Here is a 17,075-nt window from a genome sequence, read left to right as displayed (position 1 = left end):
AGCTGTGTTCGCCAGCGAACAGATATGACGTTCTTCGAACCAGCCGGTCCGAGGTCTAGTTCTCCATGTACCGGAAATCTATGCGAGGCGAAGGCAATCGGTGGAGGGAAGTCCGAGAAGGTTGGAGTTTATATGGAGTCCAAATCATAGAATCCAAGGAAGCGGAAGAGACAATGAGGAGGGATTGTCCTGGGCCTGTTGTCAGTGAGGCTCAATGGGGGAGAGGCAGGAGACGTTGAGTGAATCACCAACAATAGGGGTAGACAATGCAGTCAATCACACAATAGCTATAGAACACTCACCTGAAAAGGAGTCTATTGTCCAAAAGCTTTAACGGCCGTCAAAAGTGCCCAAGTGCCGAGGAGATGAAGAGATGAGGCTGGAGAGAGTTGTTCACTGCTTATCGCTTATCGCATCTCCGCATTCGCCTTCTTCTGTTGCGACTCTCTCTTTCACTATGGCATATCAACTGTTTAAGAAGAACCAGAGGACTCCCTCGTCTTCTGCTCCTTCTACGCCTTCGTCGTCTCCGCGTCAACCCTCAAACCCTCCAATCCACCCCCCTCCCGTTCAGCCGCCTCAATCCGCTGTCGCAAACGCTTCTGGACCTAAGCGCTCCAAGGAAGAGACATTTGACCCATATCCTCATGTTCCAGCTGGAACTGCGACTCCACACTCACATATCACTGTTGAGAAAGTAAACACGGCGCATATCCCTTCATTGACGCGCATCACGGGTTTACTCCTGCCAATCCGCTACCCTAACTCGTTCTACACGGCTACAATAACTGATCCGGTGATCGCTTCTCTGTCGCGGGTTGCTATTTACCATGATCACCCCGTTGCGGAAGTTCCAGGGGTTGGTGTGGCTGGGACAGACAAAGTGATCGGTGGCATTCGGTGTCGGCTGGAGAGGATTCGCCAGCTCGAGGACTCGTCCCAGGAACCTCAAAGACAGGGTAATGGAGACACTACAAATCTCTATATCCAGACCCTACATCTGCTCTCGCCATATCGAGGCCATGGTGTGGCAGCATCACTCTTGAACGCGCTTCTCTTCGCGTCGCCGCCAGACTCCAAGAACAAAGAACTATACCGGGTTTCTGAGCTTGTCAAGCACTATAACATTCGTTCTGTGACAGCGCATGTACATGAGGCAAATGAAGATGCCATGAACTGGTATATTGCGCGCGGCTTTAGGGTTGATGGCCATGTGGCCGAATACTATCGTCGACTGAAGCCTTCTGGCGCAAAGATCGTCCGACTAGATCTGCAGTGGGACAAAGAGACCGTGGAAGAAGCTTCCCCGGAAGAAACAGGCACTCGAAAAGACTCTCGCAGTGAAACTGACGACGAGGACTGGGAGAAGGTAGAGGCGGAGGATGGCGATGAAGGTGACCATGGCATCCAGCTGTTGAGTGAGTCGCGCGTCCTTGAGAAACAAGAAACGCCCTCGCGCAAGCGTAAGGCTGAGGAAGATGACTATCCACATCGAGGCGAGTGAAATGATATTTGTGGATTATAAACTTCGGATACCCTTTGCATTTGTCCAGAATTGTGCTGGTGCTGCATCAAATGCATACGTGATGATATTTGATTTAAATATGTGACACCATCTATTGTGGTACATACTTCTTCATGCATAATATTCGTAGAAGCTAAGCATAATATGACGGGTATTCTCCATGTAAATACAACGCCATGGGTATCGCGCCAACAAAAGACAAGAAACACTACATTAGATGTTATAATTCTCAGCATGCAAGAAGATCTCATCTTTCGATGAATCCATCATCACTTGCAGCTGGAGTTTGGCCACTGTATTGGCCACCTCCACACGCATGCTCGGGGGCCCACAGACAAACACGCATGCGCGACGGCCAAAGGTCTTAGAAAATTCGTTGATCATTTGAGGGATATTTGGACGGAAGTAGTCGGTACGCCAGTTGTCTCGTCGTGGTTGATAATAGGCAAAGCGTGGTGCTGGGGATGGCGGTGGTCTTTGTGGCACTGCTTGTGGCGTGCCAAATCCGAAGTCGAAGTTAGGGTTGACAGATCCAGATCCTGGTGAAGCATATGGATCCATTGTCGGTTGATAGTACTGACGGGTGTTTGGCGCATGAGCAGCCGGGTAAGCATTGGGTAGAGCAGTAATGCCATCTTCGTTCTCACGGCGCAGTTCCTTTTCCACGTCTGGATTACCCGCAGCTTCGGCGCGGATATAGGCAGAGTTACGCTTGTCGATGCCTTGGAGCATGCCGTAGATCTTCTCCTGGACCATATCCCGCCCAAGTTGGTCATCTTGCTTCACGCCCGTGAGGAAGAAGTGACAGTTTACAATGTTCGACGGTGCATAGTCACGGCAGATACGCAACTCCTCCTGGAACCATTCCATTGTTTCTGGGCTCTTCAATGCCCAGATGACTCGGACTGATTTGGTGATAGCTTTGCCATCTCGGATCTTCTTGATGAGATCCAACAATTGACTTGCAATGGCGGTGATACCACTGCCTCCGGCGAAGAAGATCACATCGTCAAAGGCAGCCATCTCACGCTGCATACCACCGTAGGGCCCTTCTAGGAATGCGCTGTAGGTCTTGTAAGGGCCATGCTTTAAGGCCTTGCGGAATACCTTTTTTGTGAAACCACCGAATGGACGGAAGACAAGCGTCAGGTCACGGTATTTCTCGCCATAGGCAGACGGAAAGTCATCACTACAGAGCGAGGAGATTGTGAAAGGATGGCTCTGAAGGACTGAGATCCTCGGCAGTCGAAGGTAGACATACTGTCCAGGGCGCCAGCGCATCTTTGTAGGAATTACTACTTTGACAGCATTCTGTGGGAGAAGAGTTATGGCGCATTCTTCTCCGATCAAGAACGATGATGTGCGCAAAGGATTCGTCCAGTTCAAATAGAACAGCCGAATGATATAAGTGATGACCCAAATGGCGAGGGTGGTGAAAAGATAGGCCCACGACGAGAGGTAGTTCCTTGTGTGCCAGAACAGGAATGCCACAAAAACGTACGAGACTGGAATATGAACAAACACAAACAGCTCATACATCCAATGACGGAAGATAGGAAGAGAATGAAGACACAAGACCAGCAGAGGCGCCAGTGCTGCAAATCCGGTTCCGTACACATAGACATGCGCAGGAATTCCTAGGCGATAGTTGACCAATGCGCCATCTTCCCAAATTGGAGTAATATAGAACGGAATCATGTGAACCAGACAGAGAAACAGGCAGATATAGGCAGACCAGCGGTGCAATCCGTTCAACCGCTCAGGGCCAAGACCAGTCATCATACTGATGAAGTTGGCCTTGGTGCTGAGTGCAACAATCCAAGGAACCATGGCCACTGCCAGCATACCTGATCGAATAGCCAACGGGGGTGATCCGAGGGCAATCGACCAGTAGTATAAGGGTTGAGGAACGAAACAGTACAATGTGACAAAGATCAGCGCAGCCAGTACAATCACTGTCACTGCCAAAGACGGAAACACGATCTCCCACTTCCGAATCTTGAGGGCTGGCATTGGTCTGTAAAAGATCCATCGCATGAAAGCAATTCCCTTGTTTAAGGGAACAATCCTGGCAAGAAGTGATTCGTGTCTCTTTGTAGCAGAGGTTGCATTTGGTGACGGAAAGAAATGGGCATTGGAAGCATCGGTTCCTGCACTCGGTAGCTCATACTCATCTGGCACCGAGTCGTCACGGAATATTTGAAGTCGATTTTCTTTATGAAAAGCAATGCGCATCTTGTCGCCCCATATATGCCAGCCTCGGATGAGAGTCGTGATGACCAGCAGCACGACGGCGAAATATACAAATCCCACTCCATATTTGGCTGATTTAGACCACGGGTCTCGCTGCATCTCAGCTGCCTCGGCCGCGGTCGTTGAGGCCGTGACTGGGACCTTGACACGCTTGACGAGGGATACAACGGAGTCCCACATGGTGAAGCTGGTCGATGACAATGCGATGTTCTAATTCTCCAGGTTAGAGTCCCTCCAATGATTCTGCGTCGCAAGTAACAACTCACCAGATATCCCGTTCGCAAGAGTGTTGTACTATAGTTCCGAGCTCATGTCAGAGCTTCAAGCTTGATGTCATCACGAAAAAGAGCAAAAAAGGAACTCTCGGGGGAGATCCCGTCTAGAAGTATGCGAGGGCAAGTCACACAAACTGCTCTGCAACTGTGGCAGGATAAGCCCAGCATAAGATTCCGAGTGATGAGCCAATAAAATACACCTATTACAGACTGAGTCTTGGCTTTCCGAGCGGTTCGCCAGTGAAGTTCAGTGCGGAGTGATATCCCACTGAGGCGTGACGGTTTAGCGCTCTGACGCCCAATCACTCATCACATTGTTGGACGCAAAGTGACTGAGTGATGAGCCCGCATTAGCGCAGTGGGGAAGTTGCTGCATATCAGCCAGGTCAGATTCTCGTTTTTTAAGCTCCAATCATATCTTTAAGTGGTTCCTGGTTTATTTAGCCGGAAACGTGAAGTATACATGCAGAACAGCCCTAAAGCTCCAGCCAACATTGAATGTACAGTAGAACGGAGTACTATAAATAAGGCATTTTGTCTGCTTGGGGGAAGTAATCTCCTCAATTAAATCCAACTGGCATGGTAGAATTGCCTTAGGGCATAGAAGAGACGTGCAACCTTCGAGAACAGTCACAGCATCAACGGTATGTATGCATTCTGTAGCTGACACGCGACAATACTTTGTCTTTTTATAGAACGATTTGCTGGTAGGATCTGGATAATTTTCACCGCGAGGCGATAGAAATTCATACAATCTTGAATACGACTGAGTATCTCAAGTTCTAGTCCTTAATGCAGTCGGTCATATAGGCTTCCTTGGTGTTACAGCCATGGTCTGCTACCTGGGAGCTTTGGTAAGGGCTGGACTCCGGAGATCGTGCCCATGTTATTGTTACCTTGCAGGGGACTCTGCATCCTGCTAAATCTGCCTCTTATCTCGGCACTTGTGGTCGATGTGATACTGCCTTGGACATCCAGTTGATCGTGTTCCACGGTATTATCGCTGGTTCCGACAAGTTATGGTTTGTGCCTATGCGGATAGAATTTTGGGGCTATCAGACCATCCAAATAGTCTTGCAGTATGTTAGATGGTAACTGTTCCTCACAATAATTCGACAGAGTGTAAGGAAGAGAGATGGTTTCCACCGAGTTGGATATCGTTTTCTGCCTGAGGCACCAACAATAGCTTCCACCGCCCTCGATAGGAAATTATTCTGCCGTTGATGCTCCTCGGCTTTTTCAGTCATTCCAGTTTTAACAAGAGCAGTCAGGGACATTAACTAACAATGGCGTCCTCTACTCCTAGCCACCCGGTCCCTCCATCATTATCCCTGCCACCATCCCAATTCGCCCGCCTCCAACCTCACGCCTACCTTCTCGCCCACCTCTCCCCACCAGCAGCAAGCAACCAACCCTCGCTCCGTGCCAACGGTCGTGCAGCCTCGCAATTTCGTGTCACATCCGCCAATGCAGGCTCCTTAACTCACACAAATGGTAGCGCAGTCGTACGAATCGGCGACACTGCCGCCGTCTGCGGTGTTCGCGCGGAAATTCTTCACACAGACGATATCGCTTCATGGAGCGTATCGCAGGCCTCGTCAGAGCAAAATACCGACAAGAAACCCGAAGAAGGAGACACAGACTCGCAAGATAAGGAGGATCGAGCCCACATCCAAGACTTGAACCTGCTGGTTCCCAATCTTTCTCTCAGCACTGGCTGCGCGCCGGGCTTCACTCCCGGTGCGGCGCCTTCCGCACTCGCCCAGTCTCTCTCTCACCAGCTTCTTTCCCTACTGCACAGCACCCGTCTCGTCCAAGCAGACGACTTGCGCATCTGGTATCAGCCGCCGAACCTCGAAGCGGAGGCATTGGGTGAGCAGATGGATGTGGATTCGGAAGGGAGTGGGAACCCTGCGCGGGAGATTAAAGCCTTCTGGGTGCTCTACATTGATGTCATGATCATTTCCTTGGCTGGAAACCCATTCGATGCTGCTTGGGCCTCTGTATTGGCTGCGCTGCGCGATACAAAGCTCCCCAAGGCTTGGTGGGATGCCGATAATGAGACGATCCTTTGCTCGGATGATATTGCGGATGCACAGAAGTTGTCTCTACGTGGTTTGCCCATTGCTAGCTCGTTCTGCTCATTTGAGGCTGATGCCGCTGCTGGCTGGAGAGCGGTTGTCATTCCCGATGCCGAGGAGCAGAAGGCTCAGGAACAGAAGCAGAAGAAGCAGGGCATGCAGCAAAGGTGGATTTTGGCGGACCCGGATGGATACGAGGAGGGATTGAGCCAGGAGCGGGCTTGTGTTGTTGTGGACAAGGAGAATGATGGGAAGGGGAACACTGTGATTGTGAAGATGGAGAAGCATGGTGGTTGGGGTTTGGACGCCGATGATATGCGGCAGCTCGTGGATGTTTCTGCTCGGAGATGGGATGAGATGAAACGGATATTGGATCAATGCTGATCAGATGCCATACAAACAAATGATACCACTACAATTTTATCTTCCAGGCTTCTTGTAATTGAAACTCGACGTGTAGAAAATGATAGCATACTTAGCAATACATTGAGGCTAAGGGTGTCAAGTTAATAATACATGAAATCATTTTTCGGCCATGAAGGTGCATGCTAGGAGACTCTATTGGTCGCATCACTCGCTCGCTGGCTTCTTCACGCTACGCCTTCTTCTCTTTAGCGGAGGCTCATTGTCTCCATCGGCATTGAGATAAACCTGCGTCACCTTGTCCTCTTCGTCTTCAAGGGTTTCCGAAGAAGTGTCTTTAGTCTCACTTGTGGATTTCCGAGGAATTGAAACGGAAAAGGAGATCAGGTCCAAACTCTTTTGGTCCTTTTCGTCCTTTCTCGCCTTCTTGGGCTTTGAATCATCAGTCTTCTTCTTGTCAGTCTTCTTAGACTGTGAGCTGCCGTCTTTTGATGCAGGAGCATCGATTTCACCAGAGAAAAGACGCATAAACAGACTCTTCTGGCTTTTTGTAGAGGACTCCTCTTTAGCCTCTTCCTTCTTTTCCTCGTCGACTTCCACTTCTTCTTCATCGGAGAAGTGCCACATAGTGTTGATTTCACCCCGGACGAGCGCGGTGCCCCAGAGCGAGGTCAAGACGCCTGGAACCAGGTAAAGCAGAGCAGGCTGCGCGTGGTTTGAGTATTGCATCGCGAGGAGAGTCGTGACCATTCCGGAAACATAGCCAACCACACTGGCCTTGAAGTATGTCTTGGGGAACGTGCGAGCATCGTAATAAGGAGGTTGGAATTCTGGGTTCTCTGGTTTGGGTGACGGAGCCCAGAACCGCTCTCCCCAAGCTCCAGTTGGTGATTGATACTCAGGCTTGACGGCTGCCAGGTCTGACCCTTCAGTCTGTGCCTTTTGGGCGCCTTTCCGTTGATAGTAGAGAAAAAGGTCGAAGCGAAGTGCCAGTCCCATCACCATTCCTGGTACCACAATATCGCCCAGTCCAAGCATGGCCAGCTGTGTGGTACTAGGATCGTCGTTGGCATTTGGTGGGCGGGGGAAAAGCAGCTTGATTGGTACATCCAGCTTTGTCGCAACAGTGACCATCAACGGAGTGAAAAAGACGAAGTAGATGTCATAGAAAAACAAAGCACCCAAAATGAGGGTGCCTGTCCAAAAGGTGGACGGTGACATGACTTGGAGAGTACCATAGCAGAAGCAGAATCCGAGGAAATTGGTCAACCACCACAGCTTTGCGACAAAGGCAAAATATCCCACAGCTGATAATGCAAGTAACGCGCTCAGGACATCAATGAGACCGATAGGGCATTTGAAGTTGAATAAACCTCGTACCTGAGCCCGTACCTGGAGTCGCTGGTAGGAGGCATTTCGGCATTTCCAAATCAGCGTGGCTACCATACCTGGAAGTGGGATCAAGCCCCAGATTCCAGCAAGTGGTGAATACCGGACAGACGGTGACTTGACTGAAGTACTGCCAGATGCGATGAACTTGCGCTCTGACTGTGCCACCTTCCATAACTGTCCACCTTGGCGATAGCGCCGAGGGAACACAAACGACCGAATCATCAAGAGGACATCCTTCAAAAAGGTGAAGGCGAAGAAAAGCCCCATTTGGGAGAAGTAGAAGCTGAGGACCTTGTTCAAGATAGCCGGGTCTTCCAACCATTTGATCACCAGATATAAACCACTCAGGGTGAGCCCAGCGGTCACTGGAAGCATCAGAGCATCAGATGGTCCAAGTCCTTCCATCTTCTGCAGCGGACCCGGTCCCACTTCATCTTCTGTGTCTTCAACTTCATTCGTGTCTTTCTTGGGGGGTTTGGCGGCGGACGAAGGTCTGGTCAACGATGCATGGGAACCGATCCAGATTGGGAAAAGAGCGGAAACGATAAGGTGTCCATAGGTGGGAAAAAGTGGTCTCAATCGTTCGTAATGGTAGAGCGCCTGTCCAAGCAGCTCTGCGACAGGGCTGACATCGGACATGGTGGCCTGTTATAGCGAAGGAGGGAGTAATCGCAAGAGAAAAGAAGGTTGAGTTAAGCGAAAGACAACCAAAAGACCTTCAGACCATGTCTATAGAAGCTGAGAAGTTGAGGAATTGAGAAGGTTGCTTGTTGTCGAGAGATTGGAGTGCCAAGCTCCATGGCCGATCCCGCCTTCCTCTCACACACTCTCTGCACTTTTGACCCTCCGCATTCACAGCTTCATCATGGCGACCGAGGTGGCATTTGACACGTCTATGGTATTTTGTGGTTCTATCATATCTTGTTGTGATGTTTAACTAACTCCTCCCAGGGCTCTTTCTCTGTAGAGCTCTACAATACCCATGCACCCAAGGTATGAACTCCTCGGCATTGCCTCCCAATACTTTTTACTGACGCCTCCCCCCTTAGACATGCAAGAACTTCGCGACACTTGCCGAACGCGGCTACTACAACAATGTCATCTTCCACCGTATCATTCCTAACTTCATGGTCCAGACAGGCGATCCTACCGGCACTGGTCGAGGCGGTAGCTCCATTTACGGCGAGAAATTCGAAGACGAGATTCGCGGAGACTTGAAACACACCGGAGCTGGAATCTTGAGCATGGCCAACAGCGGGCCAAACACCAACGGCAGTCAATTCTTCGTTACACTTGCGCCCACCCCATGGCTGGACGGAAAGCACACAATCTTTGGCCGTGTCAAGAGTGGTATGAGAATCATTCAGCGCCTGGGACTCGTCAAGACAAACGCAGAAGACAAGCCTATGGACGAGGTCAAGATCATTCGGGCTCGAGTGGTCGAGCAGGGGGCACAGGAGTGAAAAGCTGCATGTTGCGACTAAACGCACGCGAACAAGGAGGAATCATACAGCATCACTTCCACGGAAGGAGACAGCCCAGGTCGAAGAACTGGAAACCCATATGCCCTGCAGGTTGCAGACACCATAACCCGACACGGCGTCAGGCATGCTTGAAATCGCAGCTGCTTGCATCCGCCCGCAAGCTATAAAATCTACAGGATTTGGCAGAACAAGCTACCCTATAGCTAATGAGAGTTATGAATGTATCACTACAAAACGAACCGCTTCCATCAGATGTCTCCATCAAGAGCAGCAGATACAGAGTGACAGGAATCTTATCTACCACTCCCATAACGAAGTCCAGTGAAGGCCCGCGTCGATGAAGACCGAATTGCCATTGGAATGGTAATCGTTCTGTGCAAGCACTGGGAGTGGCATGGAGAAGAAAAGATTCCACTGAGTTTTCAGGTTCTTAAGCCGTGCAGCCTAACCCCTTTGGGAAGTCACGTGTGGATGGATCTATAAACATTTTGGATGATCGAGGAAATAGAAGATTGCCCCGTTCAATGCTGCAGCAATGACACTTCTATGATCTTCCTCTTCATATTTTCTGCTTTTGACCGACCGCAGGTAGCAACTCTGCTCGAGTCGGAGGGACATCTCATCGCAGTTGTCCGTCATGCAATAATTGGGTGTCCATATAGCATCTGCGTATCATTAATTCCGGTCTGAAGCTACATGTATTCTCACAACAACATTTCGGTAGGTTAGCTTAGCATGCCCTTGGACATCTTGGCAAGAGTTATCTGACTCGGTAGTAGCCCATTTCGAATACGAGGGAGACGCGTGTAGTGTCGTCCCAATTTCCTGTCATGGACATGCGCCGTTTATGCACCATCTGATTGATAAGCTTAGGTTTAGCCTCCGCCAGTTACCAAGAATTGCCATGTGAATTTAATGAGTTTGTTGGCCAGCGATGCTTATTCTCAAAGTCGGTCATTTATTGCAATACTGGTCCCTGGGGTTGTCTTCTTGATGGCATTTCTTGTTTGGGACGCACGATTCGCACAGAAGCCATTTGTACCTTACCTCATGATCTAGAACCGCACGAAGGGAGCTGCATGCCTTCTCGGGGTATTGGACTTCTTCCATTATTCGGTTTTCAGCGTCTTATTTACAAGTTACCTCAAGGTTGCTGGAAACTTTTCTGCGGACTCCGCGAGAAGAATTGAGTCTGAACCTTCTATTCCTTCCAATGCCTATTGCTCTGCACAAAACTAATCTTTTACTCAGTAGCTCACTTCGTTTGGCTTTTCAGGTAGCTGACATATTTGCCGCCTATTTTATGAAGTATAAAACCATCTCAAGTCTTTGTATTGACCGGGTTTTCTCTTTGCGTTCTCGGAATGGGCGTGCTTCTTTACCTTTGGACACGGGAGATGGTCGCATTGGAAATGAAGCAGTATTCGTGACAACCAAGCCACTGGCTGGTATTAGCCGTGTTTCTATCAAACGGCCGCATAGGTCTCCGTGCAAGCCATGGTTTGGCGGCAAGAAGTTTTGGATGTTATAGCGGTCTTCTTCGCATCGATGAGCGTAGGAGGTGCAATTGGCACAAATTGAGAACTCCTTAGAAACAGTATCCTGTTAAGTTTCATTCTAACTAATATTCGACGGTGTCGCCGGAGCAATATGGCGAAACACTCTGCCTAATAAACTGCAGCAGTATCTTCCCAGTGACCTGAAAAACAAGGCAAGGTCTATCGTCGGCTCAATTATGGTTGCTCGAAATATATGCCGTCGGTACTGAAGCTCGCGACGCGATCAATCGCAGCTACCGAGAGTCACAAAATTACTTGCAATCGCAGGCCCGTTTCGCTCTCATTGATGTTCATTGTCATGCCCTCTCTGAAAAGTATGAAGCTAGAAGAATATGGAGGAGCTCAGACTGAAGAGAAGAGCACTACCAGATACTGGGAATGAGATCGAAAAGGATCGCGCCTGACCTCTCTGGAGCTATAGCGCTACATTATATCGACGAGGTTGACGAGGTATAGCTCAGTATTCCCGGAGAATCGGAAGCAACCGTTTCAAAATTGACCAGTTAGTGTATAAAACCAAAATTGTATTTTATTTGCATTCAACAACATAGCAGAGACATAATTCAATCAAAACAACTTTGGAATATGTTGGAAGAAGAAAGTACTGTTGCTGGAGTGGGGACTCGGTGACCGCCTTTGCACGCGCACATCCTCGTTTCCTTCCACTTTTTTTTTCTTCTTCTTTTCTCTTCCCCAACCACGAGTCTCTGGGTTTAACAGTATCCCACAGAGAGAGATGATTCTGCATCAAAGATCCAACTCCAATCAATGAGAGCTTGGGCTATCAAATCTGGCTGTAATACTCGAACTTACCTACAGCTAGGACCCTGACTTTTCACGCCATGGAGTCTCTGTCGGACACCACATGGGATGTGATCATCCAAGGCACTGGTCTCCCTCAATCCCTCCTGGCACTGTGAGTGATATATCTGAGGGTGTCTAGGTTGAGCACTCACACTCCCAAGGGCCCTCTCACGATCTGGAAAGAAGGTTCTTCACCTGGACTCAAACCAATACTATGGCGGTTCAGAAGCAGCCTTCAGTCTTGATGAGGCCCAGGAATGGGCAGATCGTGTTAATGATGGTAAGAAATCTCTACATGCATTTGACATTTCAATGCTAACATGTTGCCGACAATAGCCGTCTCCGGGTCATCACCCTTCAAAGATGCCTCGATCTTCACATCACAACAGTCTCAGGATACCCAGGATGCTTCTTCACCCAAGCTTTCTTCTAGTCGATCCTACACCCTGTCCTTGTCCCCGCATTTCCTCTACACGCGTTCCAAACTAATCTCAAGCCTCATCTCCTCGAAGGTCTTCCGCCAGCTTGAATTTATGGCAGTTGGTAGCTGGTGGATTTATGCCCCTGGACAAGCCGACTCCGATAATGGCGAGCTCGGTGCGGAAAAGGTTCTCTATCGCGTACCCGGCAACCGGGAAGATGTCTTCGCCGCAAACCATATTAGCATGAAGTCCAAGAGGACTTTAATGCGATTATTGCGTCACATCACCAAACCCAAGGAGGATGAAGCCCCAGTGGAAGACGAGGATTTGTCCATGCCCTTCCAGGAGTATTTGGCTTCCAAGTTCAGTGTACCAGAGGAACTTCACAATCCCCTGCTATCGCTCTCGCTATCCCAGCTTCCCCAGAAAGGAACATCTGCCGGTTATGCCATTCCCAGGATTGAGAGACATCTCACATCCATTGGTGCTCTTGGACCCGGGTTTGGCGCGGTGGTAGCCAAGTATGGCGGTGGCGCTGAAATACTTCAGGTTGCGTGTCGTGCCTCAGCCGTGGGCGGGGGTGTATACGCCCTAGACACAAGGCTAGGCGAGGTTCGCCACTGTCAAGAGGGTGGAGAGTATCCTCTCCAGGCCCAATTGCTCAGTGGAGAGTCCCTCCAAACCAAATTTGTGTTCGGCGCGATGACGGATGATCCCCACAAAGCCAACTATTCAAAACCCCACATCGAAGTCGCACGTTCGGTGACAGTGGCTTCGGCCACTTTCCCATCACTTTTCCCTGTTACGGTCGAAGGGGCTCCTATGCCTGCAAGTACAGTGCTCATGTTCCCAGGGGAGGCCTTGGGCAATCCTCAATCACCGCCTGTGTATCTTCAAGTTCATTCAAGTGACACAGGCGAGTGTCCACGCCAGCAGAGTAAGTCGATCACTTTTCCCTTGTTTTTTTGACTCCCCGAATCGCTCGCATGATGATTTTTTTCAAAAACTTATCTACATTGCCTGAACTTGCTATGTTGAAACCCTTTTCAAACTGATCACGAGCACAATTTTGCATTTTGGATTCATCAGCACTGTTATCATTCATGTGGCTAATCAACCGTCACAGGTGTTATCTATGGCAGCGTGGCACTTGCCGGATCGGAGGGTCAAGCTTTGCTCGAGTCCGCTGTGAACAAGCTCCTTAAAGCAGAAGGTCCTGGGGCTATCGTCCTCTGGTCTCTACGATACACCCATAGGGGTCGTCTCAGCACTGATGAAACTAGGTGGGAACTCGACAACTACCTTCCTTCTTACTTCCGCTTCCCCCCGTCGAGCCTTGATCTGGCATTTGAGGATGATACCCTTGACCTTGTCAAGCAGGCGTGGAAGAAGATCATGGGAGATGAAGTAGGTGATGATGATTTTATGGTCTTTGAAGATCGCGATGGCGCTTCCGACCAATGATGCGTAGCATAGCATTTTTTTCACGATTTACCATACCCTTTTGCACATAGGATATCAAAACATAATTGAATTGATTCATATCTCAAATTACCAATGTTTCCAACCCATCGCATCGATAATCTTACAGCTCAGGTTGTCTGCACGTGGCTCAGCATACTCATGCTCCATGATGAAACTCCAGGTGAAAATTCAGCCTCATTTGCCTGTGCCACTTGATAACCAGATTTTCACACGTTCAGAAAGTGACATGCAACATCTGCAGCATCGCTGGGTTGTGACGCAGAATTAATATCGGCGAAAAGCGTGAACCACTTAGCGCAACGCCCCATACGTCATTCCCTGGAATGCTCCAAAATTGATATAGATCTTGATTATTGGCCTTTTATCTTTCTTCTCTGATGCTTCCTACAGTTCTCTGCTTCGGTCGCCTTTTTAATCGAGCACGGTTTTCTCTCAGCCGTCATCATGCCCCTCGATAAAGCCACCAGCGGGCTTACCGGTCAACTTCCTGTGAACCAATCTGTGAACCAAGTCCAATCAACAGCTAGCGGAGCGAAGAAGAATGTAAAACCAAGGAAGTTGAATCAAACGACGAAGGACCTGACCGAGCCTGCTCTTCCCGGCGAATTCCCTTCAGACGACGCTCCCCCTAAAGAAGAAAAAGTCAATAGCGATGTGTCTTTCTCGGGAATATGGGCCACCATCGTATCATGGGCTTCCTCTTTATTCCCTCAAGCTTTTGACGCCTTTGAATCCTGGATCCGGTATATGGTGTCCTGGTTGCTCCCTCCGCCCCGACAGGCTGCAATGTATGAAGCTGCGCTCAAGCGCCCCGCTGCGACGACCTTTATCGTTTGTCAGATGATATGCTGTGGTGTTCCCTTGTTGGTATTCCTCGCTGGTGTATTTGTCTTCGCGGCTGTCTCGATGTTGCTTTGGGCGGTCCTGTCGCTACTTATCCTTGGTCCGGTGTTGTTGGTCACAAGCATGATGGGTGTTTCGCTTTGGGGCTGGGGCTGGGTCTTCTATGGCTTAGTTAAATGGGTTGATCAGCGGTTCTTGGGTGGTATGATCACTCGCTTTTGGATTCCCCAGACACAAGAAGGAGAAGGTGGAGAGGGTGGAGAGGATGGAGAGGAACAGTCTCAAGGGGAGAAAAAGGATGAGTAACTTTGATGACTTCTGTCTGAGACCATATATGTACAATTCCTTAATAAACATCGAACGCAAAATTGAAAAATCGATTTAGCGAAGACAGCTTTGCGCATGCTTGCTTAGACAATTTGGAGAGATACAAATGGGACTCCAGTAAAGCTCTTAGGCATCGTATATGTGATGTTGTAGAAGCTGAACTCGTTGACAGAATGATCGGTGTTATATGTCATAGTGTAATTTGGCAAGGCATTCGTTGTCAACTTGACATTCAACCCAGGAACACCTTCTAGTCCAGTAACGTTGAATCCGTTGTTGACATCGAGGCCACTGAAAAGGAAGTTGAAAGAAACAGGACCATCTGTAGATGTCGCATTTGGGTACGAGATTTTGAGGCTTCCGGGGGCGGCCACAGCATGGATAGAAGACTCTGTTACCCAGTGGGAGATACAACCAATCTGGTGATCATCAATTGCCCACTGGATGACGGCAGGTGTGAATTGGCTGGGGTTGATACTGGGCCCTCCGACAACATGCTCGGCGACAGTCTCTGCGCCAATTGTCACGTTCTTGGACATCCATGTAGTGATGTTTCGTGGGTATGTGTCAAAGGGTGGCGAGTAAGCTTGTGAAGTATACATGTGCTCGCCGGGGAATTTGAGCAGATTTGTCTTGACCTTTGCTGGCAGATACTTCACCATTTCCGGTGTCGAAAGAGCAAACAAAGGATAGAAGGCAAAATCGTCTTGGTGATACATCGCCAGCAAGTTTTTAGGGACAGGCGCTTTCTCAAGCCCAATAGCACCCCAAATAACAGCGCCGATCAGAGAGGCATATTCGTTCATATTATAGCCATAGCTGCGATCCCATGGACCAGCAAGATTCTTGAGATTGGCGTTGTAGAGCTGACCCAGCTCTTCCCAACTATAGGTGAGCATTTCAGGACCATATTTCTTCAGCAAACTGTCGCTTGTTCCATACTGGTTCCAGAGAGCGAGAGCCCACATGGCGACTCCGGCATAAGTTGGAGAGTTGAACTCAGACAGGGTATGGTGCATGCTCCAGAGATCGTATATCTCTTGTGCAAACTTCTCGCCGGACTTTGTCAGGTTCGCATCTCCGACTCGTGCCCCGACCCAGTTTTGAAGGATTGTTCGCATCAACCAGGGATTGGAATAACAAGGATAAGAGTTGTCGCCATCAACTCCTCCGACGCGGTACAAGTCGCCCCTTGCCGCGATGTGCAAGGACTTCTCCACTTTGGAGACTGTCGCTGCTGGCAGCAGGTGGCCATAGTCGTTCAATGCCACAATCCAAGCACAGCCCACGAAATCACGGACGTTTGGATCCCACTGGGTAGCGTGTTAGTGAGACCGCGAATCAGCAATTGGGAATCATCGCCTTACCGAACTGTATGGTCCATCGTCGGGATACACCAGTGTCCCAGGCTCTGGCTCAGAAGGTGCTCCCTGGTAGTCTCCATACCACTGCTTAGATGGGTCCAGATATTGGCCCGAGATCACATTGTCGAAGATACGAATGGCCTTCGCGACATCGCCCGGCCCATTTCTGGCAAGCAATTGAGGCGCATACCATGCCGTGTGTCGACTATCGTAGCGTCCAGGGCCCTCAGATGATGCGATCAAATAACCAGCGTCGTCGTCCCAATATTTGTCGTTCCATTCGATTGCTGTATTGAACATGTCCACCGCAGACGGTGAAGCACCGGATTTGGTGGACCAGCTTTCAACTGGGGCAGCAGAGACAATGGCAGCATTGTAGGCGGCATTGAGGCCCAAGAGGGCTAGAGATAGCTTCATGGTCGATTTTTTGGTTGCCAGCGTCAATGAAAGTACAAGCGATCAATTAGAATTCCCAAGTTCTGTCTCCTCACGGTCTCCTCTTTATACCAAGTCTCACTCGGCTATTGACTTAGCCCATTCCAGCTTGGATCTATCCTAGTCCAACTTAACGTTAACTTTAGCTCGGTAAGACCGGTAATTACACCGCGATCTCCGAATACGCCGGTACATTCTACATCTGCCTGCCACGAGACTCGTTTATCTGCAGAGGATTAAAGCTTCAGTTGCTACGAGCAAGAAAATTATCCGTGTTTCATGATGGGTTAAAGTTCTCTACATATTGGATCGCGTGTGGCCGTTCTCCGGATTTGCCGATGTATACCCCTTGCCCGGCACCGAATAGCTTCCCCGCTCATTCAATGCAGATCCACCGAAGTAATTCCGCCTATTATCGTGTGCAAAAAAATGGAACGGGGAATGTAGATCCTCTCAGTTTCTA

General features: G+C 49.4%; 8 protein-coding genes across 8 annotated transcripts; 5 read left to right on the top strand and 3 right to left on the bottom strand.

Annotated features, from left to right (window-relative positions):
• Nucleotides 1–457: 457 nt before the first annotated feature.
• PENARI_c027G12559 (GNAT family N-acetyltransferase) lies at nt 458–1,504 on the top strand (the record flags this gene model as incomplete). Its single annotated transcript, XM_022636149.1, has 1 exon — nt 458–1,504. One exon carries the CDS (start codon nt 458–460, stop codon nt 1,502–1,504), a length of 1,047 nt encoding a protein of 348 aa, XP_022484042.1.
• Nucleotides 1,505–1,738: 234 nt separating this feature from the next.
• PENARI_c027G07717 (putative metalloreductase transmembrane component) lies at nt 1,739–3,958 on the bottom strand (the record flags this gene model as incomplete). Its single annotated transcript, XM_022636096.1, has 1 exon — nt 1,739–3,958. The coding sequence occupies one exon, from the start codon at nt 3,956–3,958 to the stop codon at nt 1,739–1,741; it is 2,220 nt and encodes a 739-aa protein (XP_022484054.1).
• Nucleotides 3,959–5,339: 1,381 nt separating this feature from the next.
• On the top strand, nt 5,340–6,518 carry PENARI_c027G03629 (3' exoribonuclease family protein; the record flags this gene model as incomplete). The annotated part of the gene is made up of 1 exon (XM_022636062.1): nt 5,340–6,518. The coding sequence occupies one exon, from the start codon at nt 5,340–5,342 to the stop codon at nt 6,516–6,518; it is 1,179 nt and encodes a 392-aa protein (XP_022484119.1).
• A 186-nt stretch (nt 6,519–6,704) lies between these two features.
• PENARI_c027G01738 (aspartic endopeptidase) lies at nt 6,705–8,528 on the bottom strand (the record flags this gene model as incomplete). Its single annotated transcript, XM_022636039.1, has 1 exon — nt 6,705–8,528. The coding sequence occupies one exon, from the start codon at nt 8,526–8,528 to the stop codon at nt 6,705–6,707; it is 1,824 nt and encodes a 607-aa protein (XP_022484079.1).
• A 226-nt stretch (nt 8,529–8,754) lies between these two features.
• cyp1 (putative peptidyl prolyl cis-trans isomerase (CypC)) lies at nt 8,755–9,352 on the top strand (the record flags this gene model as incomplete). Its single annotated transcript, XM_022636131.1, has 3 exons — nt 8,755–8,787; nt 8,841–8,882; nt 8,939–9,352. 3 exons carry the CDS (start codon nt 8,755–8,757, stop codon nt 9,350–9,352), a joined length of 489 nt encoding a protein of 162 aa, XP_022484041.1.
• A 2,422-nt stretch (nt 9,353–11,774) lies between these two features.
• Nucleotides 11,775–13,622, top strand: PENARI_c027G01979 (putative Rab geranylgeranyl transferase escort protein; the record flags this gene model as incomplete). The annotated part of the gene is made up of 4 exons (XM_022636042.1): nt 11,775–11,848; nt 11,898–12,016; nt 12,073–13,095; nt 13,285–13,622. The coding sequence occupies 4 exons, from the start codon at nt 11,775–11,777 to the stop codon at nt 13,620–13,622; spliced, it is 1,554 nt and encodes a 517-aa protein (XP_022484023.1).
• A 465-nt stretch (nt 13,623–14,087) lies between these two features.
• On the top strand, nt 14,088–14,792 carry PENARI_c027G09907 (seipin co-factor family protein; the record flags this gene model as incomplete). The annotated part of the gene is made up of 1 exon (XM_022636118.1): nt 14,088–14,792. One exon carries the CDS (start codon nt 14,088–14,090, stop codon nt 14,790–14,792), a length of 705 nt encoding a protein of 234 aa, XP_022483996.1.
• Nucleotides 14,793–14,896: 104 nt separating this feature from the next.
• Nucleotides 14,897–16,594, bottom strand: PENARI_c027G09474 (uncharacterized protein; the record flags this gene model as incomplete). The annotated part of the gene is made up of 2 exons (XM_022636113.1): nt 14,897–16,126; nt 16,181–16,594. 2 exons carry the CDS (start codon nt 16,592–16,594, stop codon nt 14,897–14,899), a joined length of 1,644 nt encoding a protein of 547 aa, XP_022484112.1.
• Nucleotides 16,595–17,075: the final 481 nt, after the last annotated feature.

Source organism: Penicillium arizonense (assembly GCF_001773325.1).
Source record: "Penicillium arizonense strain CBS 141311 chromosome Unknown PENARI_contig027, whole genome shotgun sequence".
NCBI lineage: Eukaryota > Fungi > Ascomycota > Eurotiomycetes > Eurotiales > Aspergillaceae > Penicillium > Penicillium arizonense.
The sequence above is the reverse complement of the archived record's forward strand: the minus strand, read 5'-3'. Positions and strand labels throughout refer to the sequence as shown.